The sequence below is a fragment of the Vipera ursinii genome (genome assembly GCF_947247035.1).
Source record: "Vipera ursinii genome assembly, chromosome: 1".
In the NCBI taxonomy this organism is placed as follows: Eukaryota; Metazoa; Chordata; class Lepidosauria; order Squamata; family Viperidae; genus Vipera; species Vipera ursinii.
This window is the reverse complement of record NC_139512.1, coordinates 31,161,735-31,188,243: the sequence shown is the minus strand read 5'-3', so window position 1 is coordinate 31,188,243 and position 26,509 is coordinate 31,161,735. Positions and strand designations below refer to the sequence as shown.

At 38.7% G+C, this 26,509-nt stretch overlaps 1 protein-coding gene across 1 annotated transcript in view; it reads left to right on the top strand.

Annotated features, from left to right (window-relative positions):
• AHNAK2 (AHNAK nucleoprotein 2) overlaps positions 1-26,509 on the top strand; it is a 64,992-nt gene that overhangs the window by 7,327 nt on the left and 31,156 nt on the right. Inside the window, exons 2-4 of the mRNA XM_083353168.1 lie at positions 21,905-21,972; positions 23,780-23,875; positions 25,345-25,407. Of these exons, the coding sequence (XP_083209294.1) occupies positions 25,393-25,407 (15 nt within the window). The 5' untranslated portion in view covers positions 21,905-21,972; positions 23,780-23,875; positions 25,345-25,392. The remainder of the gene's footprint in view (positions 1-21,904; positions 21,973-23,779; positions 23,876-25,344; positions 25,408-26,509) is intronic.

Genomic DNA, 26,509 nt, shown 5'->3' with positions numbered 1-26,509 from the left:
AGTGTTGGAGCATTCACCACTTCTGGAGGCAGGCTGTTCCACTGGTCAATTGTTCTAACTATCAGGTAGTTTGTCTTTAGTTCTAGGTTGCTTCTCTCCTTGATTAGTTTCTATCTGTTGCTTCTTGTCCTGCCCTCAGATGCTTTGGAAAATAGCTTGATTCCCTCTTGTGGCAGCCCCTGAGATATTGGAACACTGCTATCATGTCACCCCTCACCCTTCTCTTCATTAAACTAGTTTAAAATGTGTTTCACAGAAACAGGGAGCACCAACGCAATCCCAAGTCCAGACTGCTATTCCAGTTGATGAACTGAAATTATCACTCTCCACATTTCCAGCATTATGTCTAAGAACAAAAGGAGTGGTAGCTGGGTTAATATTGCAAGGTAGCAAATACAATGGTCAGTCCTAATACTTACCATTCCAATCTGCAAATATTAACTCTGCTGAGTTTGTAGTATGGTTGAGTTCCTGCATCTCTGCCCCATTTAAATTTGGTGCATTAATTCATATATTAACAATGCAGTCATTGTTAGTATAAAGTCAACAAGTGAAACCCTCGCATCCATATGACTTTCTGAAATGTCAGTTGGCCTCTTCATTAGATTTGGCTGGAAGAAGCAAACAGCTTCACCAAGATTTATTTTTTTTAATTCCATTTATATCCCGCCCTTCTCCGAAGACTCAGGGCGGCTTACAAGCTTAGCAGTAGCCTTCATTCTATGTATATGCCTGCTTATTAGGGCTTTCACACACCCCCAAGTGGCATTATTACAAAGTCAGCTTAATTGCCCCCAACAATCTGGGTCCTCATTTTACCTACCTCGGAAGGATGGAAGGCTGAGTCAACCTTGAGCCTGGTGGGACTCGAACCTGCACTAATTGCAGGCAGCTGGTGTTACTTAAGGAGGCATTAGCCCACTGCTCCACCAAGGCTCTTTTACTATTTCACTGTTCTGGGGTCGTGTGTTTGCCATTTGCAACTTTCCCAGTTAACTTCCAACAGGCAAAATCAATGGGGAAAGCCACTTAACAACCCCAGCCAAAAATATCACAAAATCAAGCCCCACTTATGTAATCACTGCATCACATAGCCACAGAAATTTCAGCCCCAGTTTTGGTCATAAATTGAGTTCTACCTGTATTATGCAGCTAAGGAAGAAGTTACAATATGTGCTGCAGTTCTGCAGTTAATAGAGGTTATTTGGTGGTAGATAAATTGTAGTGTTTGGAGACAGAGCATATTCCATCAAATATGAGAAATGCCATTAAAAAAATCAACTACAGACTCAGCAAATAAGCCTATGAAGATCAATTTATTGCCAATCCATCTTCAATTCAGATACATCATATATTTACTTTTTGTAAGTTGTCTTGGAAATGCTTTGCTCTGATAGGCAGTACAGAAATGATGATGATGATGATGGAAGGGACCTTGGAGGTCATCTAGTCCAATATCCTGCTTAAGCAGGAAAGCCTATACCACAGGTCTGCAACCCGCGGAGGGTATTTCTTTTTGAAAACCAGACTCATGGACAAGAAATCTCCATAGGTTTCCAAAAATTAGTTAAATGATCTACTTAAAGTATGGGTCCAGTGCTCTTCATCAATGACTTGGATGAGGGGATACATGGGGAACTCATCATATTTGCAGACGACACCAAGCTGGCAGGAATAGCCAACATTCCAGAAGATAGGCTTAAGATACAGAAGGACTTGAACATTAGGTGCTATCTAATGAAATGAAATTCAATGGTGAAAAAAGTAAGCTTCTACATTTAGGCAAGAAAAATCTAATGCACAGGTATACTATAGGTGGTACCTTGCTCAATAGTAGCAACTGTGAGAGGCATCTTGGAGTCCTAGTGGACAATCACTTAAATATAAGCCAGCAGTGTGCTGCAGCTGCCAAAAAAGCCAATACAGGCTGCATTACCAGTGGGATAGAATTAAGATCACGTGAAGTGTTAATAGCACTTTACAATGCTTTGGAATACTGCATCCAGTTTTGGTCACCACGATGTAAAAAAGATGTTGAGACTCTAGAAAGAGTACAGAGAAAAGCAACAAAGATGATTAGGAGACTGGAGACTAAAACATATAAGGAACGGCTGCTGGAATTGGGTATGTCTAGTTTAATGAATAGAAGGACGAGGGGGGACATGATAGCAATGTTCCAATATCTCAGGGGCTGACACAAAGAGGAGGGACTCAAGGTATTCTCCAAAGCGCCCAAAGGCAGGACAAGAAGCAATGGATGGAAACTAATCAAGGAGAGGAGCAACCTAGAACTAAGGAGAAACTTCCTGACAGTTAGAACAATTAACCAATGGAACAATCTGCCTCCTGAAGGGGTGAATGCTCCAACACTGGAAGTTTTTAAGAAGAGACTGGACAGCCATTTGTCTGAAATGGTATAGGCCAGGGGTCAGCAACCTGAAACAGTGAAAGAGCCACTCGGAACCGGTTCCCTCACAAAAGGAAAAACTGGGAGCCGCAAAAAATGTGTGCACATGCACATACATGCGCGCATGTACAGAACAGGGTTTGACTGAAGAGTGGAGCCAAGGCGAGATATGCACCTACCCTGCATATTTGAATTGATTGGTTGAACTTTTTTAGTCCCACTTTTTTTTTTTTGGACTGCACATGGCAGAGGACTGGGAGCCGCAGGAGACGGCTGAAAGAGCCGCAGGTTGCAGACCTGTGCCCTATCCACATCCAACTAGCTCCAATCAAATAAACTAAAGTTAGGTATAACTTCAGAAAACTGGCAACATTGTTGATTAGGAAATGAAGAAAGAATAAGAGAAGGAAAATTCAGTCTAGTTCATGTTTCTAACCCTCTGATTGATATGATGTTAACTTTCTAGCCTTTTGTAAAGTAAGAATTCCAGCTGTTATGAGAATGACTGTTATCTTGTTTCAGTAAAGTTTTCTGAAGTTATACCTAACTTTAGTTTATTTGATTGGAGCTAGTTGGATGTGGATAGGGCACAGGTCTGCAACCTGCGACTCTTTCAGCCGTCTCCTGCGGCTCCCAGTCCTCTGCCATGTGCAGTCCAAAAAAAAAAAGTGGGACTAAAAAAGTTCAACCAATCAATTCAAATATGCAGGGTAGGTGCATATCTCGCCTTGGCTCCACTCTTCAGTCAAACCCTGTTCTGTACATGCGCGCATGTATGTGCATGTGCACACATTTTTTGCGGCTCCCAGTTTTTCCTTTTGTGAGGGAACCGGTTCCGAGTGGCTCTTTCACTGTTTCAGGTTGCTGACCCCTGGCCTATACCATTTCAGACAAATGGCTGTCCAGTCTCTTCTTAAAAACTTCCAGTGTTGGAGCATTCACCCCTTCAGGAGGCAGATTGTTCCATTGGTTAATTGTTCTAACTGTCAGGAAGTTTCTCCTTAGTTCTAGGTTGCTCCTCTCCTTGATTAGTTTCCATCCATTGCTTCTTGTCCTGCCTTTGGGCGCTTTGGAGAATACCTTGAGTCCCTCCTCTTTGTGTCAGCCCCTGAGATATTGGAACATTGCTATCATGTCCCCCCTCGTCCTTCTCTTCATTAAACTAGACATGCCCAATTCCAGCAGCCGTTCCTTATATGTTTTAGTCTCCAGTCTCCTAATCATCTTTGTTGCTTTTCTCTGTACTCTTTCTAGAGTCTCAACATCTTTTTTACATCGTGGTGACCAAAACTGGATGCAGTATTCCAAAGCATTGTAAAGTGCTATTAACACTTCACATGATCTTAATTCTATCCCACTGGTAATGCAGCCTGTATTGGCTTTTTTGGCAGCTGCAGCACACTGCTGGCTTATATTTAAGTGATTGTCCACTAGGACTCCAAGATGCCTCTCACAGTTGCTACTATTGAGCAAGGTACCACCTATAGTATACCTGTGCATTAGATTTTTCTTGCCTAAATGTAGAAGCTTACTTTTTTCACCATTGAATTTCATTTCATTAGATAGCACCTAATGTTCAAGTCCTTCTGTATCTTAAGCCTATCTTCTGGAATGTTGGCTATTCCTGCCAGCTTGGTGTCGTCTGCAAATATGATGAGTTCCCCATGTATCCCCTCATCCAAGTCATTGATGAAGAGCACTGGACCCATACTTTAAGTAGATCATTTAACTAATTTTTGGAAACCTATGGAGATTTCTTGTCCATGAGTCTGGTTTTCAAAAAGAAATACCCTCCTTCAAGAATGGACTTGAATGCCAGCAAGTGTTTTCTTGAACACTTACTGTCCATTCACAATTGCATGTGCTCCTTTCAAGCCAGTTTTCTTTCCTTGCCTCCTTCACTGGCTCATCATCTTTATACCTTTTGGAGGCAGATTAGACATAATGGACAACTGTATTCTTATAGACCATCTGGTGCTTCAAGAAGCATCTTCTTTTATGAGTACAAGCAAGGCTTTTGTCCAGACTGAGTACAAATGGTGGTTATTTAGGAAACACTTCTTTTTTCACAACATGACTTAGTCCATAGAATCAAAGGCCACCACCCTCTCCATGCCCATAACCCAGTATTTTTTATTTGGCAACATGGCTGGCTGGGGAATTTTAGGAATTGAAGTCTACCTGCCTTAAAGTTGCCAAGGCTGAGAAACACTACCATAACCAATGAAGTGAGTAGTCTGAAAGAAAGCAAAGTTAGTAAAACAGTGGTTATTGCCAAGTGCAAAGCCCAAAGCTGTAAACTAGACCAGACATTTGGAGGAGCATCTTGGAAGATGGGAATAATACTTCCCTATCATGGTAAAAAAAATTACAAGGATATCTCACATCACAAGACAGGTTACTTTATCTTTACTTCGATCATCTTCATAGTTCTGCCAAAGCCATTCAGGATGGGAGGGAAGAACATCCTGGGAGTTATAATGTGCAGCAAAGACTATTATTAGGATCCAGGAAGTTGCTGTGCATATTAAATGTAAGAGCACTATGCAATTTACAGTGTCCATATTTAAAGTGTCCACATGGGAACCAAACTCAAAATTGACTGTTGAGAGTGGAATGGTGAATGCTGCATGTTCTGCTACCTTGGTCCCTTTTACTTTTGTAATAATCCTTCTCTGAGGCTGTTTATGTTTGCTTCTCTTCCTCTGTATTCAGCACATGCTCTTAATTGCAACGTTGTAATAAATACCTATCCCTCTTTCTATGGGTAAAAAAGTGCTGATACATACAAGGTGCTAATATTAGATTCAGGTTTATATGATGGAATGATTCACAGGATAAACATAAACCTTAAATTGAGTGTACATCCAGCTTTAAAGCACCCTGGGCAAAGTACATAGCATCATTAGGTTGGTTCATCAGTAAAAAGAAGAAATGCAAAAAATAAAGCAGAAATGAATGAACTGACATTCAATAGTATATGTATTCAGTTGCAAGTGTGAAAATAATTGCTATAATTTAATTTAAGATACTAAAACTAGTATAACTAGGTGAATATTTGTAGCTCAGGGTTGAAATGAGGGGACCCCTCACATATATCACTGAAGACCACCCACAAATATCTTTTTCCTTAGCTTACATGAGTGCATTTATTAATGGCACATGAGAAAAGTTCCCTAGCTACAGAATAAGATATGACTGACATCTTAGTTGTATTGCATAGACACTTAGTTGTATTGCAATGTCTATTGCATAGACATTGCATAAATTACTTTTTACAAATAAAATTCTGTATTTTTAATAGTGATTGATATAGTATTAACTTTCTCAGGACATTTAAATATTGTACTGTTATATTTTAAATCTTTGCTATTTAGTGTGTTCCAGCCTTTGGAAAGTAAAGCATTCAAGAATATCCAAATTAAGCAAAAATCAATAAGCTAATTGGTATAAAACAATGTAGGATGAACAGAGAAGAACAGAGGAAGCATCAGCAAATAGACAAGACACGTTAAGGAAAGGCTTTTCTCCATAATTTGTGCTATAGTTTGAGCTAATTTCCATATTCTTCAAGAACCCAATTTCCACTCATAACTCCCTGAAGGTTGAGATGGTGTTTTGGTTTTATAGATTAAAAATATCTATAAATTTCTTCTCCAAGTTCTTCTGGAGTGGTTAGCTTCAATTTGTGCTGCTATGCAGTTGACAGGAAGTAAAAAGTGGAGGCAAAAATAATGAGATTTCTCAAAAAGGAACTTACGTACATCAAGAAAGGACAAAATATATTGACATTACATAATATGTTCTGATTGCAGCATTTAATTCTTGTGTAATTTAAAATGTGCTTAAGAGAACAGAAGAACATACCAATACTTTCCCCCTTTTTCATCTACCTACTTCTGCATTGCCTAATTTACTTTGATGTGTACATGTATATGTGTGTGGCACACAGGAAGACCAGAAGCATGCTTAAAAAATAGTTGATTGTTGGGGGACAGATAGCTCCATACTTTTATTTCCAACAAAGTGGTTTCCTTTATCAAAGGGTTTTGATTTTAAAGAATTTAATTGATTGAAGCTGCTTTTTCTTTCTTTAACACAGATCTTAATAATAATATTTCCAGGTACTTTGTAAGATTAATTATAATTTGTGCATTTATATTTTATTTGGGGGCACTATTTTTACTGGAAAGAAAAGATAATTATATAAAATAAAGTGATAAATCCAGGCACTAAATAATAAATTTCTTTATGGCTGGCAGACTTCCAGAGGCTCAAGAAAATTGTTTCTGATGCTAGTGTGGAGCTGCTAATAGAAAAAGCGACATTGTATTCAGCTGGGGAATGGTATTCATCTTTGTGGGTCAAAAGTTGGGCAGGTCTGTTCCAAAGTAATGACATTAGCCATGCTGGTCACAGGCCATGTTGGCCCTGGAAGAATTAGCTGCTTTGATTTAAATAGGATTCTCGCCAGAAGTAGGAGAGGTCTAAGACACATGCTGTAAAACTGAAATTGTACAATTGTACAACCTACCTGTAAGGAAGTAATAAAACATCTATAACCTACATCTCCTTGTCCTTTTGACAACAGAAAAGCTTCTGTGAGATAGTATTACTCATCCTGACTAAAAAAATCTGCCAGCAGTAAAATTCCAGGGCAGCCATAAAAGCTGCATTTCTGGTATTTCTGGATTTTATTTTCTAAAAAAGCAAGTTGCACAAGATATTTTTAAAAATTTGGGCTGCAGAATTAATTCTCTTTCACCATTTATTCTGTTTGTATCACATTGCTGTTCAGATCAAATGGATTCCAGCAATACCCTCAGTGGTTCTCAACTTTTTCTTCACCACGTTACCTTCTGTGTAAGATGAAGGTCATTTTAGAGCAGAACCACTGTATAAAAGATCTACAGTCTGCTTCTCCACTGTACATACATAAGGCTTTTGAATAGTGAGAAAATATATTATCCAATATTGCTTCAGTATTTCAATTGGCTCTTCATATACATTTCCTGTAGGAATAATATGATCATCAGATGGATGACTTTTTAAATTCATTTCTTGCTTTTATAACATATCAATCTATATTTTTAACAGAAAAAAACTTTTAAAAATATGATAATGAAAGATGACTTCAAAGGCAGAACATCTCCAATGTCAAAAAGCTGACAAAACATAGACCTGATAAAACTGTCCCAAGAGAATGATATATGCTTGGTTCAGAAGTTACTTTGGGAATACACCATAGAGAAAAATCTGGGGAAACAGAAGCTAAGGTCAACAAAGAGCTGTTAGTTTTTCCCTTTATGCGTAACAATGACTCTGGTAGAAAGTTTGTAAGCTCAAAAAAAGTTTTATTTCAAAATGAAACCATAACAAGCCCTTTTCGTACAAAATCTATATTAACAGGTAAATGCTAGGAAAAAAACTTAATTGTGTATTCTTTTTACTGTAGAACCATATCTACAATTAATGTTTCACACAATTCCATCTTATTCCATTCTTAACTGTTTCTCCAATGTAGGAGAGAAGATAGATTCCATTAAGAAGTTCAGAACCGGAAGTTAAAGCTGTGTCTAAAAGAACCTTTATCTGTTCATCTAGATCAGTGTTTCTCAACCTTGGCCACTTGAAGATGTGTGGACTTCAACTCCCAGAATTTCCCAGCCAGCATGCGAAACACTGATCAGCCCCCTCAAGTAGCTTATCTCTATTCTACTGAGACTGTCATGTCTGTAACTTTAACTGGGTGAAACAGTTCATACTTTTGAACCAAAAATTCGACAATTTGTAATTTCAAATGAGCTAGCTTACAGAATCCAGTGAGAATCCATGGGATTGAAATTTGACAAATGTGTGCTTGTTTCAGTGTTGCATACTGCCGTGCCACTATCCAGAGGTTCAGTAGACCAGTGACATCCCAGCCCTTCAGAGGCTTGGTAGACTGGTGTCCTTTGATTGGTTGTCAGTTAAGCCAGAAGGAAATTGGAAGCTGCTTTTTTTGTTCTGAGAAATATTTAGAATAACGGTAATAAATGTTATCAGCTGCTTTCTATGTTATGCTATGCTTTCTATGTTATAGATTACTTTTCATTTTTCCTTTTCTAAAACTAAGATTAAAAAGAAAAAAGGGAAACCCATATATTCTTTCTTTCTTTCTTTCTTTCTTTCTTTCTTTCTTTCTTTCTTTCTTTTCCCCCCATCTTTAAATACTTTTCACTCTTAGTTTAAGATTTGGTTTGATTGGATGCCTAAGTAGGCATTTCCTTTTTAAGTCTTCTTGTATTGTTTCCTCAATTTCCATTTTTCAGACAAAGTTGGACAAAAGCATGCCTTTCGACTGATGGATTTGTGGCTGGTTCTATAGCAACAAACAAAAGCATGAGTCAGAAACTGGCAGGGAGCTATAAACACATTTTTTTTCCTGACATTGCCCAGAGTTTGCTCAATTTTTAAGAGGTGCTGTTGCTACATAACAGTCAGTTAAGTGGGATCTATTCACACTTTTGAATTATGGGTCTGTTTCAGAAAATAGTGCTGACCCTGGTAATAGATATAGTTGCATCCACAGAAGCTTAGACAATCATCCAATTATTAGTCCTCAAAAATGTTGCAAAACACTATGCTGGTTTTACTAATTTCATTTCATTTCATTTCATTTCATTTATTAAATTTGTATACCGCCCTTCTCCCGAAGGACTCAGGGCGGTGAACAGGGCACATATAAATAGAAAATACAAAAATTAAAAGAGAATTAAATAATCACCCAGATAAAACAGTAACAATATAAAAACCCATTAAAAACCCTAACATCCCCCATCAGGCCAGGCCAGCTTGTTCAAATAAATGGGTCTTCAGACCGCGCTGGAAGGAGCGAAGGTCCGGTGCCATCCGGAGCTCAACCGGCAGCTGGTTCCATAAAGCCAGAGCGCCCACAGAGAAGGCCCTCCCCCTGGGGGCCACCAGCCAACATTCTCTGACCGGAGGCACCCTGAGGAGGCCCTCTCTGTGGGAACGCACAGGGCGGAGGGAAGTTGACGCCGGCAGCAGGTGGTCCCCGAGGTACTCCAGACCCATGCCATGTAGGGACTTAAAGACCATTACCAGAACCTTGAATCTCACCCGGAAGACAACTGGTAACCAATGCAGCTCGCGGAGCAAAAGTGTAACATGAGAGTACTGGGAAACTCCCAAGACAACTCTCGTGGCCGCATTCTGTACCAGTTGGAGCCTCCAAGTGGTCTTCAGGGGAAGCCCCATGTAGAGCATTGCAGTAGTGCAACCGAGAGGTCATGAGTGACCGTACACAGGGCATCCCGGTCCAGATAGGGTCGCAACTGGCGCACCAGGCGAACCTGGGCGAAAGCCCCCCTAGTCACGGCTACTATATGGTCTTCCAGGGTAAGCCGTGAATCTAGGAGGACTCCCAAGTTGCGAGCCCTATCCACGGGGAGTAAAAACTCACCCCCCATAGAAAGAGATGAGGCCCTTATTGGAACTGGGAAGTGCCCTGGACTCAATCTCTGAAACAGGTCTAAAGGCCATGCGGTCTGCCAAGAAATCTGCTGATGTTTTTTAAAACCAATAAATTCACCGCCACTGTTGCCACCAGCCCAGAATATGCACTGCCAAGCAGCTCTAATGCCTCACCGCCACTGCTGACTCCATCACTGCTAGATGCCACATCACTGGTGCACCTAGTATTCCTTTTCGGCTCAAGATTTTTAATTTATCAATGTGGCCTTTTCCCCTCTACAAGTTATGCAGGTCTATTCTAGAAGGTGATTCAGAGCACATAGGAATACAAACGTAATACTCGTCTGAAACACCTAAAAGCGGCTCCTAGTAATCCCAGGGAAAAGGCGTGGGTGTCTTCCCATCCCTGCATTTTCCAGAGTACTTTTGGACAATCAGATCTGAGGCCCTGCGTAGCCCTAAACGTTACCCCTCTTGGGGTGTATTCCAACCTTGGGAATAAGCTGAACCTGCTGCAACTTTCTATCCTACAGTGATTAAAAACATGAAGTGAGGGTGCAGACCCTGTGAATTATTGTATTAACCCAATTCAGAATTTTGCACACAAACCTGGTTAAAATTTCTGGATTTCATAGAACATCGAAATAGGACTAAGCATGTACTACAAGCCAGAACTGGAAATAAAATATAAAAAAAGGCTTCAGGCTCATAAGAAGTATTTTAATCAGTTTTGGAGTAAGCATGCATATGCATACATGCATATGTCATGGAATACAACTAGTGCCCTGGATTCAATCTCTAGTCTATAAGGTCTCCGCTTGTCTAAAACAAGAAGGTTAAGTAGGTCAAATTCTAGATATAGCTGCTCCAGTTTTCTCTGCAGTAAAACTTAATCACTGGAACTCTCTGTACAAGGAAGCTTATATAGTTATTTGTCATTTAGGAAATTTGTCATTTAGGAAATTGCATTAATTTCAGTGACTGCTGTTATCTCTGGAATTTGGAAGAAACTTTGTCATTCTGTGTAATATGAATTCTTGTTTGTTATTGATTTCTTGTTCTTTGTCAAGAAGACTCTTTAGAATCTTCTTTCTATGTATGCAGTTTGGGTATTTATTTGGATTTTTCATTATATGCCAGGTGAAAAATTTTACTATGATGTAGTATTGAGATAGTCTTTTAAAATAATTTTGAAAATCTATAGTCCTATGGGTCCGGATTACCTACGGGAGCACCTGCTGCCGGTGTCATCTTCCCTTCGTCCTGTGCACTCCCACAGACAGGGCCTCCTCAGGGTGCCGTCGGTCAGAGAGTGTCGGCTGGCGGCCCCCAGGGGGAGAGCATTCTCTGTGGGCGCACTAGCCCTTTGGAATCAATTACCGGTTGAGCTCCGGATGGCTCCCGACCTTCGCTCTTTCCGCCATGATCTGAAAACCTACTTATTTGAACAGGCCGGCCTGGTCTAAGGGTTTGGGGTATTTTTAACTATTTATTGTTAGGGCTAAATTAATTTAATTTTACTTTTAACTTTTTTATGTAGTACTTTTATTGCCCTGTACACCGCCCTGAGTCCTTCGGGAGAAGGGCGGTATAGAAATTCAATTAAATAAATAAATAAATAAAATATAGTAAGACCAACAGCACTTGCATGATGAAAAAGTTCTCCCTACTATCAAAATGTCATGGCAGATCATGTTGAATAAAAAAAACCAGTCATAGCTCCATCCCTGTCTTTGAGGGTCAGAGAGCTTAGCTGGCCTGTTGCAATAACAAAAACTAACACCTGCTTACAGCTCCCACTCGATAACTCTGTCTCAATGTTTCCATGCTTATGGTTCCCATTCATTGCTAGTCCTATTCCCTTCTTCTTCCCAAGTGTGACACATTTACTTGGTGGAACTGCAGATGAATTTCTAATGATGGCTGTACCTGGTAGGAACCCCTGAGTCAGTGCCGCCAGGTGCTCACATTCTTTCCTACCTCCACCCACCATAGACAAGAAACTTGTCTGAGCCTTCAGACTAGATCATTGGCAGCAAGCAATGAAGATTTTGATCCCCACCCACATTGGCACTTGGCCCCTCTCTGCAAATTTAAGTGCCTCTGGTGGCCACCAATGGTTGCTGTTCCTAAGCTCACTTGTTCCTAAATATACCTTGGAATCGTGTATTTTGATGTGGGAGAGAAAAGCATCAGTTTTGATTTTGCTTGCTTACTTGATAAATGTGGAGCAAGAAAACCAAAAAATGAAGAGATGGTTTAATTGGGACTAACTGATCCACCTACCAGTTGGCTGTCATATTGTCATATTTTCCTTGCATTTATTTAAAAAATTGGTGTCATTAGTCTCTAACATTTCCAAACCGTTTTCTTTAGAAGCTTAGCACAGAAGCTTCAGGATTTATTTTTTTTAGAATATAAGGAATAGAACCATTGCAAATTGATAACACTTAAGCCAAGTTCTACCCCTGCCAGTTTCTGATTTAGCACAGCAAAATATAATCAGAAATGTTAGAAATACTGTAATTAAGTCCTTTACCATTTCTGAATCCACAGTAGAAGAAGTTGAACACATAAGCATGTTTCTTTCCAATGCTAAAAAATGTTTCACCTGTTCCGGCTATAAGTCCCCCCCCCCACAAAAAAAAAAACCTAAACTGGTTTACAGTAATTTTGGCCTATCCCAAACATGTGTGTCTGGACAATTACTGAATTGCTGCTGTTGCTTTTGCAACTCGGATATAGTTGCACTGCTAACCTTAGCATTATAGAAACAGTTCACCTAGCAGTGATTAAAGCTCCTGGATTAACTATTTTTAAAAATCGAAGTAAGTACTTTTGTGAACATTTCATACCAATTCATTGGCAAGTGGCCTACTTTAATTCTGGCAGGTGAGAAATTGTCTGGGCAGAGCCAAGTCAGAGATTTATTAGATTTGTTTTCTAACTGGCATTATTTCTAAATTCTTGCTTAGGTTAGAGCAAGTTCTTTGCTTAAAGGAGCTCTTGGCAAAGTGCCATCTGGTTTCTTTCTCCTCCACTTTCTCCCATCTTCACAGATGTGAAATTACTTGAAAGCAATCCTGCTGGTATGTAAGCAGAACAGCCACTACAGGAAATTAATGCTGATGGCCAGGGAATGGACAAAACCATGTGCTTTATTCTGAACCTCCTAATAGTACAGGGATATTATCCCACAATTATTCCATAGCTACACTGAACAGCTACTGTGTATAAAATAAAAGGAGGTACCCTGTTGTCTACCAAAATATCTTGAAATATATGAAGAAAGAAGCAAGTACCTAGGAAGCCAAAACACTACTTTAAATTCCTTACAATGCCTCGTAGATGCCTTGTGATCCCAGTCACTGTAGGAAAAATTAACTGCAAAAATTAACTGCAAGTGGAGCCACCTCCCACAAGTCCAATAGAAGTGCCAGAATACTGTCAATTATTAACACTCTCCAGAACAAGCTTGCACAGCTTCTGAGTTACCTTGTATGCACAGCAGCCAAACAGATGTTCTTGAGTATCTGCCTCCACACGTTTTTTTGCAGTTTTAAACAAGAACTTGATTGGGCTTCACAACTCTGATTGCACCAACCATTGTTGATTGATTTTTTTTCTCAGTCAGATCTCAGACTGAGCAAACCTGCTGTAGAAGATTTCCACATTTAATTAAACTTGTGTGATGCCCTTGGTCTTTAACAAGGCTATGCTTTCTCCACTTGGCTTCTGACAGTGGACGCGTGCACTGTCACCACAGCTCTGCCCTTAAGAGCAACTTTTAGGTGCAGACAATTCATAGTCTAAGACTTCTCTGACATGGAACTTCAGCCTTTCATGGCAAAAAAGTACCTATGATAAGGTCCACTTTTCTTGCCAAACTCTTTGCAAGCCCCATCCTCTTTCCTCAGTGCATCCCAATGGGAGAAGCTGTTGGGGGTGGATTGGAACACTTCTGCTTGCTTAATGCTTTGTTTTGGTTAATTAATCAGTTATTAATGCTTAAACTTCCCATTTACCTCCTGACCTTGCAAACCAGTCAGAAGCTGCTATGTAGAATTTGGAAAGGAATTCATAAGCCATGTTACCCAACCATCTTTTAGGTTACATTATACCTGCATCAGCCAGCTTGATGTGGGTATCAAAGTTAATATGGGGGTTAATATTTCATGTAAAAGGAGTGCTAGAAAATTTAATGTAGGGAATCACTATTCATTTCTGTTGATTGCTTGAATTTATTTTCAGAAATTGAGAATGTGAAATAGGGCAGGACAATGGTTTGGAGCAAGCACTCTATTTTTCTCCTTGATGAACTGTGTCAAGTGATCTTAGATCAGTGTTTTTCAAACTTGGCAACATGCTGGCTCAGGAATTCTGGGAGTAGAAATCCACATATTGTAAAATTTCCAATTTTGAAAAGCACTGATCTTAGATGATTAAGAAGAATGGGCAACTGAATAGCACAACACTGCTCTGCAACACTTCTGCAAAATTTAAGGAATTTAATTTTATCACCTTATGCCAAGTCCATTCTTTTGCCAGTTCACTCAGAGACATTTTATGAGATTGGTACTCTTTTGAATTGGTAATATCTTATGAAAGTATGTAAGCCCCAATTCAAAATGTACCCACAAAGTATGTGTACTCCCATTTGATGCTTCCTATAACAGTTTTGAGTAATTAAAAGAGATATTTGCATGTGCACTATATTAGCTGATCAAGGCAATACAAAGAGGTGACATGCTGTAAACCAGGGTCTTCAAACTTGGCCCTTTTATGACTTGTGCATTTCAACTCCCAGAATTCCTCAGCCAGGCTGGCTGAGGAATTCTGGGAGTTGAAGTGCACAAGTCATAAAAGGGCCAGGTTTGAAGATCCCTGCTGTAAACTATATTATCACCTTGAAAAGGACAATTGTGTCATGTTTGCAACATGAAATGCTTCACTGAGACAAAACCTACTCACTCAGGCCTAAATGTGAACCTCTTTGTTGGTTAGTGCTCTGATTACATCATTTTATGGAGTTTTTATTTTCTTGTTTGTGAATATTTTTATTTAATTTCAAAATATTATTCCATGTCAAACTGAGGAAAAAGGTAGAGGGTTGACAACATAATTCATACATCATATCAAGTAGAGTTCCTCTTGTTGTGTGAATGAATTTGAGTATGGAAATAAATTCTTACATCCCACCAAAGGGCCCTAACTACAGGAAGTGCCATAAGTGCCATCTTATTTTAACTGGGGTTTTATTTATGTAGGGACAAATATATTTTTTTTTAAATTTGTTTTTAACTTTTGTATCTTGGTTTTTTAATCACCCTGTAAACCGCCCTGAGTCCTTCGGGAAAGGGCGGTATATAAATGTAATAAAATAAATAAATAAATAAATAAATAAGTATTGTTCCCCAACCTGGTGCAGCATTCATCATCCCTAATCAGCAAAGCCAGAAGTATGCATTTTTCCCTGAATTGCTTGGCATCAATTAAAAAGAAAGTAACACCCGATTCAGTAAAAGATGCATATACAGAAAGGTTCTGACCAGTACAATTACTGAAACAAGATAACTTTACTGAAACAAGATAACAGTCATTCTCATAACAGCTGGAATTCTTACTTTACAAAAGGCTAGAAAGTTAACATCATATCAATCAGAGGGTTAGAAACATGAACTAGACTGAATTTTCCTTCTCTTATTCTTTCTTCATTTCCTAATCAACAATGTTGCCAGTTTTCTGAAGTTATACCTAACTTTAGTTTATTTGATTGGAGCTAGTTGGATGTGGATAGGGCACAGGTCTGCAACCTGCGGCTCTGTCAGCCGTCTCCTGTGGCTCCCAGTCCTCTGCCATGTGCAGTCCCCCCCCCCAAAAAAAAGTGGGACTAAAAAAGTTCAACCAATCAATTCAAATATGCAGGGTAGGTGCATATCTTGCCTTGGCTCCACTCTTCAGTCAAACCCTGTTCTGCGCATGCGCGCATGTACGTGCATGTGCACACATTTTTTGCGGCTGCCAGTTTTTCCTTTTGTGAGGGAACCGGTTCCGAGTGGCTCTTTCACTGTTTCAGGTTGCTGACCCCTGGGATAGGGCTATCTTCAGTTTTACATTTTCCTGTGGCAATGTATTGGGAATTCTCTGGGCACATAATTCTTTGTCTCACTGTTCACTAAGAAATAAATCTGGTTTTATTCTATTGGACAATGAGCACGTGATGGGATAATTACCTGGATTGTACCCAGTGGTGGGATTCAAATATGTGAACAATGGGTTCTCTGTGGATGCTGCTTCCATATGTCCATTCTGGGCCAAAGGCAACAAAAAATTAGCTACCAGTTCTACCGAACTGGTGCGAACTGACTGAATCCCACCACTGATTGTACCAGATTTTACCATCTGGTAGGCATCTGGAGTTTTTAAAAAATTAACAAAAGCTAAACAATATTTAATCAGAAATTACCAAACCAAATGCTATCTTGTCAGAGATATACTGTTTGTACTTCCAGAGTATCTTTGTTCCACCATGATGCACCCTATTTATGGCTCATTTTAAATTTTAAAAGACTGTCAGTTTATATTAAGAAAATGGCAAGAAACTTCCAGACAGTTTCAACTAATTTTCATGCTCAAAAATATGCAGCTATCTCATTTTAGTACAGTATGGTCATTTGCAAGGCTGGAGGCTGGGTTGAGAATTATCAATGCTTGGTGCAGCCCTTTACATCGCAGCCTTGAGCTCCTTTGCCTGGTTCTGCCAGCCTGCTGGGCTCTGAGAAACATTCCTGTCCTCAGGACTTACCAGCCTTCTTGGCCTTTCAGCTATATTGCCGGACACAACTGGTTATCTTGTTTCTTGGCTGTCTTTGAATCACCACTTTGCTTTGCTTCTCTTCCTTTTTCTGCTCATCCTTCTCCACATGCCAAACCTGCTAACACCAAGCTCCTTTTTAAAATTAGCTTGATTCATTTCTGAGGGTGGGACCACTAATAGGGAATGTGGGCTGCTGGATGTCTCTCTGTCCAAGGTTGATGGGCATAGTGGCAATTTTGAGAGGATTTTATGTGCACAAAATGGCTGCCCAAGGAGACCTGGCCAGTCTGATTTACCAGCATGGGATGGGGTTGAGGTAGAACATGGTGTCAAATTCGCTTTCACTGCAGGCCGCATCCTCATCGTGGTTATCCTGGAAGGGCCGGGAGGGGCATGGCCGGGTAGGCAAGGCCAGCGCACACACAGCAGGCGGTGAACCACAAGGCCTGGCAACCCAGGTGAAAGGGAAGCGCTTGTGGGCTGAGAGGCCAGGTGGGCCATGGAGTTGCTGGTGACAGGCGCGGCACCCATTTACAACTTCAGGGCCGCACTCTGAGCACTTCCCTTTCACCCCGGACTCCAGGCCGTGCAGCTCGTCTCCTCCTGGGCATGTGCCCAGGAGGCAGGGCCAAGGCAGCGGGGGCAGTCCCTTGCTGTCTCCAGGGCGGATCCTCGGGCTACATGGGGGGCCGGATGTTTGACATATCTGAGGTAGAACCTCAATCACTAAAAATTGTTTCATTAACTTTTTATTAAGAAAGATAATGAAACATGCAATTCTGGATAGGCACACATTCTTTTGCATTATCTGTGTGAATTGTTTATCAGAAAGCTTAATATTCTTTTCAATAACTGTTTAGATTCTAATATCTTTATTTTTTCCTCTTTTTTCTAACCATACAAACTTTAACCTTACCAAAACAAAAGGAAACTATGAAAAAATTAAATAACTATTTTAACAATTAAAGTCTTAAAGTGACAAGACAGGCCAGTTAGGGTGAGCTGGGAAAGATGTTGCCTAACAATGATATTTGTTCTAAAATTATTTCAAAATTAATTTCTTCAAACAGTAGGTTCTAAAAAAGAGTTATTGCTATAACATTATAGGATTAGAAAACAAAAATGTATGTTTTCTTTCAGATGGGTTTGAATTTGAACAACTTTTTCCCCCCTGTAAATTAAGCACATATGTTCCTGATTGTAGAAACAGGGCCTCAATAGCCCTAGAAATACATTTGATTTAAGCAAAGCTTAGTTTTTGTTGCTATACATGTAAGATTTTTGAGAACAATGAATTGTTATTGTGAATTCTACACAGTAGCTTGTTCAGAAACATTAAGTAAAGTTTCCCCCGCACTTGCGTGCTAGTCGTTTCCAACTCTAGGGGTCGGTGCTCATCTCCGTTTCAGAGCCGAAGAGCCAGCGCTTGTCCGAGGATGTCTCCGTGGTTATGTGGCCGGCATGACTAGATGCCAAAGGCGCACGGAACACTGTTACCTTCCCACCGTAGTGGTCCCTATTTTTCTACTTGCATTTTTACGTGCTTTCAAACTGCTAGGTTGGCAGTAACAGGCGCTCACTCTGTTACGCGGCACTTGGGATTCAACCCGCCAAACTGCCGACCATCTGATTGACAAGCTTAGCGGCCTAACCCACTGAGCCACCTCATCCCTTAATCAGAAACATTACTGTATCAATAATAGCATCAACTTCATACTGACTCCTTAGCTGTCAATCTTTTATGACTAGACTTCAAACTGATTCCTTGAATCCTGTCAAGGTTTCCTTCAGTTTAGCTAACAACATCTAGCAGACAAATACTTAGATTAAAAGCACTCTTTAGGATTAGGAAGAATACCGTAATTGGAAGCAAGTGTGAAATCAAAATTGCTGGACTGAGGTCAACTGTCTTTGGAGATGAGCTTAACAGGAAAATAATATGAAAGGCTAGGTTAAGGAGAAGCTTCAAAGGAATGTTGAGGAAGATAAAATCAGAATAGACCAAGAAAAGTTCCTTTCAGGATGTGCAGTCACTCCATCTTTGGCAAGACTGTACTCTAGGATGGAGTTTTTGTCAACTTTTATTTAATACCCAGTGGAAGGAACAACAGCATTGGCAAAACAGAGTCCTATTTCAATATCTATTTCAGAGATGCTGCATATCTGCACAAAAAAACCCCCAGCACTTAAATTACTCATGAAGTAACAAAAATGTGTCTAGTGCGAATTTGCCTAAGTGTCTAGTGTGTCTACAGTATTTGATTTAGGCAAGTTAACTCATCTCCCTTGCATGACAAAGCTTGTAAATATTCAATTGTTTCATGCGTCCAAGACATACAACGAAAAAAAATCATGAATGGAGAGGAAACTGAAGGACAAAATATGGAAACTGAAATTTCATTAATGCAGTTTGTCAAGTGTTAGACTAGTGTATGAACACTGTCATATACTGTGTTTTATAGTATGTTTTTTGGTTCTGTCAATAAGTGGAAATGTTTAACGTCATTCGGTGTTTAAGTCTGTATGACATTATGTCATATCCTCCTTTGTGTAGTACAGGTAGTCCTTGACTTACAACAGTTCATACATTCTGACTCTGGAAGGTGCTATACTAAGTGTGGAATTTGGCTTCTTCATGCCAACTAACAGGAAGAGGCAATTATGTAGTCAGTTATATATTGCAGTTTTTATCTGTGCCCCACTGCATTGAGTGGGTGTACCATTTAGCCAAAATGTCTTTTTATATAGTTTCCTTGATCCTGGATGATAGATATTTAGGTTCAGAAGTGAGGATTTTGAAATTATTTCCCCATATTTTATTTATTTATTTATTTTAATTCCATTTATATCCCGCCCTTCTCCGGAGACTCAGGGCTATGCCTGGTTGTAAGAGCTGTTTACAAGATTTGTAATAGAAAATTTCCAATGAATAATATCAAACATTAATGTAAAATTAAATAACCATCCTGATTACCTAAAACTTGGGTGAACAACTCCATTCTCCTAATGACTATAATATAATGCAACAGTACGGTATTAGTTGATCAGAATAATCAGGCACAATTTCGATCTATGCTTCAAGATCTTAAAGAATTATAAAGAGAAAGGCCATTATGATTTGATTAAGTTAACATTAGCTTCAACAAGTTTTTAGGTTGAACTTTTAGGGGTTGAAGTCCTCTGTTGTAGGTTGTAGAGAGAGAAAAATCTGGGTCAAGACAAGTATAGCTTTGTAGTTGCAAATGCCAGGCAAATACTAAAGTGGACTTATACAACCTACAGCAAACAAGATCTGCAAATCTGTAAAGATACTAAATATCCTGGCAGTTGAAATTCCCCTCAAAATGAGTAATCAAGCATTTAGACATTTACTAACAGCCTGGTTTTCGAAGTACAATAACAAGCTTTTGAAAATCAGAAGTCAAACAATCCCAGTTTGAACATTTTACTACTTAAGTTAAGATTTGGACAAAAATCTCTAGGCTATTTTTCATTAGATTAGTAGTTTTTATTCTTTCATAAATCTTTCACAACTGGTGTTTTGTTTCAGCTTCTTTTTCACAAATATGATGGAATTAGTCACTGTAACTGTTCCCAGTGGCCACTGGACTGCTTTCAAAACAAAGGAATAATTTTGCAAGAAAAGTGTAGGAGTAAAGACAGATCAGAATATTTTAGCATCATAAGACTATAAAGCATAGTTTCAAAGAGAGAAACTGGAGCTTTTTTAAAAAGCTGAAACAAAGCTGATTGGTTCATTCATGCTTATCTTTTGTCTGAGGTAAATCAGTGTTATTTCCTCCTTTGGTTTTGAAGAATTTTAAGAAGCAAAATGGTATATCAAGCTTTAGGCATTCAATTTTATCTCATTTTTATGTTTGTTTGTTCATCTCTCAGAGATTAAAAAAACCCACAACATACGTAGAGAAAACATGCAGAGCATGCCTTCTGGAATTCTTTCGAGCTGCAGCACCAGCTGTTGTCATAGGAGGTGTCTACATTTTATTTGGTGTAATAGTGTGTGTGTGTGTGTGTGTGTGTGTGTGTGTGTGTGTGTGTGTGTGTGTGTGTAGAGAGACAGATAGACATACAGACAAATTCATTTCTGCTCTTTTCTTGCATTGTGTCTGTGGGTGCTTCTATGTATGTATGTGGTGACTTCCCCACCACCAGCAATCAGTATTCAGATGAGAATAGATTAACTCCAGGATTAACATTAGATGAACAATCAGGTAAACAATATCTTAATCAAGGAATGCCAAACAAGCCAACAGTAAACAGTCCAAAGAATCTCTAAGGCCACGCCCACCAAAACTGACAGAGCAAACCACTAGAATATAAACAGAGAACAAACCCCACTCCTTCTAGGACTGATAATGTTACCTAGTTTGGATAATGAAATGTCTGCAAGAAAACAACAAGCTCAGAGAGCACCAACCCTCATTTCAAGCCTGAGCCACAAGTACTCTCCTTTGTTGGCAGGCCTAGACCTTCTAGTTTCTTGATTTCTAGCCTAGCGGCTTAACCACTGAACCAAACTGGCTGTCTATTAATAAAGAAAGATGGGGCTTCAGTGACTTGCATATTCCTCACTGCTTACTATGAGTAGTAGAACTAGAATAAATTGTGCAAAATGCAAAAATATAATCAAAAATACAATATTTATTTAGTTATTTTATTTATATCCTGCCACAATCAAGTATAGAGTCTCAGGTTGCAGAATGAATTCAGTTTGTTTTAACATATAGTTTTCACTATACTGTACTAGACTTAACCATGATTGTTTCTTATACATCTCATTCATAATGAACAGATAGGAAACAAAACAGGAAACAGCAGGATGATTTTTTAAAAAATAAACTTGGTCTATTGTTAATTTTTGGAAACAATCCTTACATGCTTCTTATGGAAAATGCAAGTCATCATTTTTTGCCCAAATTTTGAACAAGGAATTCAGTAATATAAATGTAATAAATGTAATAAAATAAATAAATTTATGTGCCATGAACTATTGATTTTAAATGAGAAATGAGAAATCATTAATGCATATCCATTAAATATCCATTGGAGGGCAGAACTAGATATTCTAATAGCTACTACTAGATGAGCAATAAAACTTAAATTTTAATTTTATATCCAGCTATACTTTTTTTCACCGCTATGATGGATGGAACAGTTTTGATGCTTTTTTTAAATAATTCCAGCATCAGGTAGACAGCTGAGACCTGAAGATACAGAGGCAGATGGTGAGGCCGATGCAGAAGATGATTCTGTAAGTAATCCAGATTGCTCTATTAGTTTTAATTTGGAATTGTAAAGCTTCATTTCCTTTACAATAGAACTTCACAGCAGGAAATCAAACTTCATCTAATCAAATAACAGGCCAAATTAAACCATTCTTCTTCCTGAATTTAATCAAAATGTTTTCTTGAAAGCCTCTGCTCAACCTGGCCCAGAACAGATATTTAAAACAAAGATTAAGTTATTTGTTTGAAACAAATGTTTAACGCTAGTAAACATTAAATATACAGTTAAGCATATTCAATTATACCATTATTATAACTGTTTTAATGAGTTATGATTTACATCTGATTTTAACACAATAATATTCATTAATTGAATATTCAGAAATCATTATCAAGTTTTTATTAGCTTGAACCTGAACAACTTCAGTCACAAGTTAAACTATATGTCAAAGAAATATATTTTATTTTCCCTTTTTCTGTAGCCTTTCTTTGTGGCCTGCCATTCTGTTGGGAGTGGGGAGCTTTGGGGATTGCTTCACACTGTCTGCAGGATGCCCTTCCCCCAGGGCAGGGGTAGGCAACCTTGGCTCTTTTATAGGAATTGAAGTCCAGGAGTCATAAAAGAGCCAAGGTTGTCTTCCCCCGCCCCAGGGGATGGAATGTGTCTCCCTTATCTGGGAGACAGTTTGTGCTTGGAGCAAGTGGAAATTGAAGGTGAGAAAGACCTTGAAGAGGCCACCAAAAAGACCAGTTACCAAAACACGATGCCACCTGTGGATTGGCTGGGATTCAAATGAACACTGAGACTCTGGAGGGAGGAGTATTGAACGTTCCTTTTAATATATTGCTTGGTGGGTTTTTCCCTCAGATCCTGCCTTGATTCCCTACTGTCACTAGCCCCTAATAAAAGTTCCTTTTGAGACAATGCCTGTTTCAAGAGTTCTTGATAGGCTTAGCTGAGGTAGGTCCACTACGCTAAACTAAATCCTTCTAAAACAAAAAAAATCCATGACACATATTAGCAGAGTATCTAAAGAAGATATAAGATACATTTAATGATCACTTGTTCAGCAACTGTTTGAACTTAACAAGGGTGGTGGGCAAATAGTACTTATGACCAGTTCTCATATTTATGCTGGTTGCAGTATCCCTGTAGTCATGCAATCACAATGAGCCCCTAGCTCACATTACAACGTCACAACATCCTACAATCATATGATCGCTATTTGCAACCTTCTTTGACAACTTCCTATAAGCAGGTTAATGGGAAACCTGGCAGGAAATCATAAATGGAAGCTATATGATGTTTTTGCTTAATGAACCATGGTGATTCACTTAATGATGACATTGGGAAGTGCCAGAATTTCTGTCATTAAGTCACATTATGCTTTATAAGCACTCACTTAGCAATGGAAATTCCAGTCCCAATTACCATAATTAAGTGAGGACTAATTATATTATATCCATTTGGCTAATTTAATAAGAATTTGGCATTATTCAATATCCTGCTGGATCAAATTGAATAATAGTATAATCCACCACTTTGTTTTTCACAATAGATAATCATTTTTTAAGTCCATGAAATTTACATGACAGCAAAAGACCCCTAATTAAGAATTGTATGACACTTTTAAATGTGGCTTCTCTGCCATAATTCTTATATGAAACTCTTTTAGTTTTTACACTCCACTAAAGAGAAATGATTTAACAATTTCCAAGCTTATCCTTTCTGCACTGATAGCCTTCCTAGGACATAAGATTAAAATTCCAAATGTTTTTGTGTGTGATTCAGGAAATAAGGGAAAAGCTAATGGTGTTTCTCCATTTCTATAGATCAGTGAAGTGACAACTGAAAGTATAAGACCTAGGCCACAAGGATCTTCTCCAGTGTATGAATACTGCATAGAAGATGAATATTTTAACAAAAAGGTAAGACTCAAAATGAAAGAGTTTATAGTATATTGCATGTTTTAGTTATAGGTAACAATCTATAAACCTTTGGAGCCTTTGACACAGTTATTATGCCTTTCTTAGCCCCTTAAAGTTAAAGACAAAATTAATATTGATTGGGTAATGGGGCAGCCATTTTTTCTTGCTCTGTATGCTCTGCAAGAGTATCCTAGCAAAAATGCTGTACCATCACTTATTATCACTTACATATGATGCAATGATTCAGAAATGAAAGGGGAAGCTGCAAGGTTGCTTAAGGTAATGAAAAAATACCTTTTTTAAAAAAAGTAAATTTAGATGGTTGACCCTTTTTAAAGGGAAAGTAATTCTCATCCAAAGTACACCAGGGAAAGATAGAAGGTGATGAAACTCCCAGCTTTGAAAATGAAAAGACAGATGACTGTATTTATACGTCAAATTCCCAGCAGGAAGAGTTGATATTAAGCAAGCATTGTGTGTGCACTTGCACACAGTTGCTGATGGCAAAAGTGAGGGACAGTAGAATAGAATATGATAGCAATAGCATTTAGACTTATATACAACTCCATAGTGCTTTGCAGCACTCTCTGGGTGGCTTACAATGTTGGCATTATTTGCATATTGCCCCCAACAATCTGGATCCTCATTTTACCAACTTCGGAAAGATGGAAGGTTGAGTCAACTTTGAGCCCTATCAGGATCAAACTCCAGACTATGGGCAGAGTGATAGGCAGGAGAGCATAGTATGTACATGTAAACATGTAAAGCTGCTGGCCCAGAGAGTGCTGAATGTACATTGTATTACACATTCTTCTGAAGTAAGTGGGGAGACATGAAGCATGATAGTCTTTGAGGTTGGAACAAGAACAGTATTCTCTACAACAAAACTTGAGCCACAGGTATTCTTTTGCCATCAGTATAAGTCAGGAGCGATGCCAAGATGGGGGGATATGACAGATTTGTTTAAGGCTAGCTTCATCTAAACTGCAGAACCTTTGTCCCACATGTTGTTGATTGCAAGGCAGTTAACTGGGGGAGTCACATCTTAGAAATATTGAAAGCCTCTTGTTTTTGTGTGGTGAAGGGTCTCCTGCCAATGCCATCTCAGCCTGCTGAGGTGGGGCATCCATACTGGCAAATGATGATCCTGGAAAAGCCATCATTGAATCTGAGAAGCGGAGGGCATCTCAGTATCCTTCACAATCCAATCCACCATTCTCCTTGGAGGCCAGTTATGCCACTTGTGGCATGATACCATTCTCACCATCACCCCCACCCCTTCTAGGCTGACTTTCGCAGTGCTCTGCTGCCATTTTGTCCAAACACTGTCAGTGGAACTCTGCTGCCATCTAAGTCCCTAAGATACATGGATTTCTGAGGCTTCTTCCCAGGACTGTTTCTTTAGTTCATACTCCCTTCACTGTTGATGACATACAACTAAGCATTAAAGGTTGCATGTTTATTTCCAGCTTCAGCAAGATATAGAGAACAGACAAAGAAGAGAATCCACCTTCAAAATGAGTGATTCACAGGTGAGATTAAGTACCTGTAAAGCTTCAGGTGTGTCTTTTAATATAGAAAAGCATTGTGTTAGAATTCTTGAAAATCCTGGATCTCATTAGATGACAATTGATTTTTGTACTTGCATTAGATAGGTACAGATGTTAAAACAATGTTAAATTTTCACTCAGTCACTTTTTATAACAGAACTGAACTTCTGGAACTGAAATGTCACAACACTTTTTTTTATTAAAGAGTTTTACAAAACAATTTTTTACAATACATATCCCCAAAACCCACCCGCCCCAAACCACCCCCCTCCCCCCCACTTCCCAGAGCTGAATACAGGGTCATAGATATAATAATCATATTCTAACTAAAATTATCCATTATAAAATTAACCAAATTAATAATGTGCTTTAACTCCCCTTTAACATTGATACATTCAAATTATTAAAAACATAATAATAACTTAAACAAAAATATAATCAATACTAATACTAAAATTAATAACAATCTAAAATCTACTCATAAGCTAAATGGAACTTTTTAGTCCCATATTTATTCTGAATATAATCTATCCATCTCCTCCAAACTGAAATATATCTTTCTTGCGAATGATCCTTCAAATAAGCAGAAATCTTAGACATTTCTGCAAGATTCGATACCTTAAGTACCCATTCTTCTTTTTTTTTTATTGAAAAGTTTTAAGATACAATTTTCCTTTAAAAAACCCCCCTTCCCCCTCCCTCCTCCCCCCCTACGTCCCCCCCTCCCCTCCTCCCCCCCCCTCCCTCCCCCCCTCCCCCCCTCCCCCCCGACTTCCCAGAGCTAAATACAAGGTATATATATATAAAAAGCAAACATAAACAACCATATACTAACAACTATAAATTCTAAAATCCATCACTCTCTAGCTTATATAGGATAAAACAAACCTTAGCAATATTAAATATATATAAAAAACTAAAATAAAAAAAGAAACACTCTCTAGCTTATATAGGATAAAACAAACCTTAATAGTATTAAATATATATTAAAAACAAAAAAAAGGGAAAAAAAACCCAAGATAGAAAGAGAAAAAGAAAAAGAAAAAAAAGGAAAAAAGAGTTATTCAAATACTACATAATACTT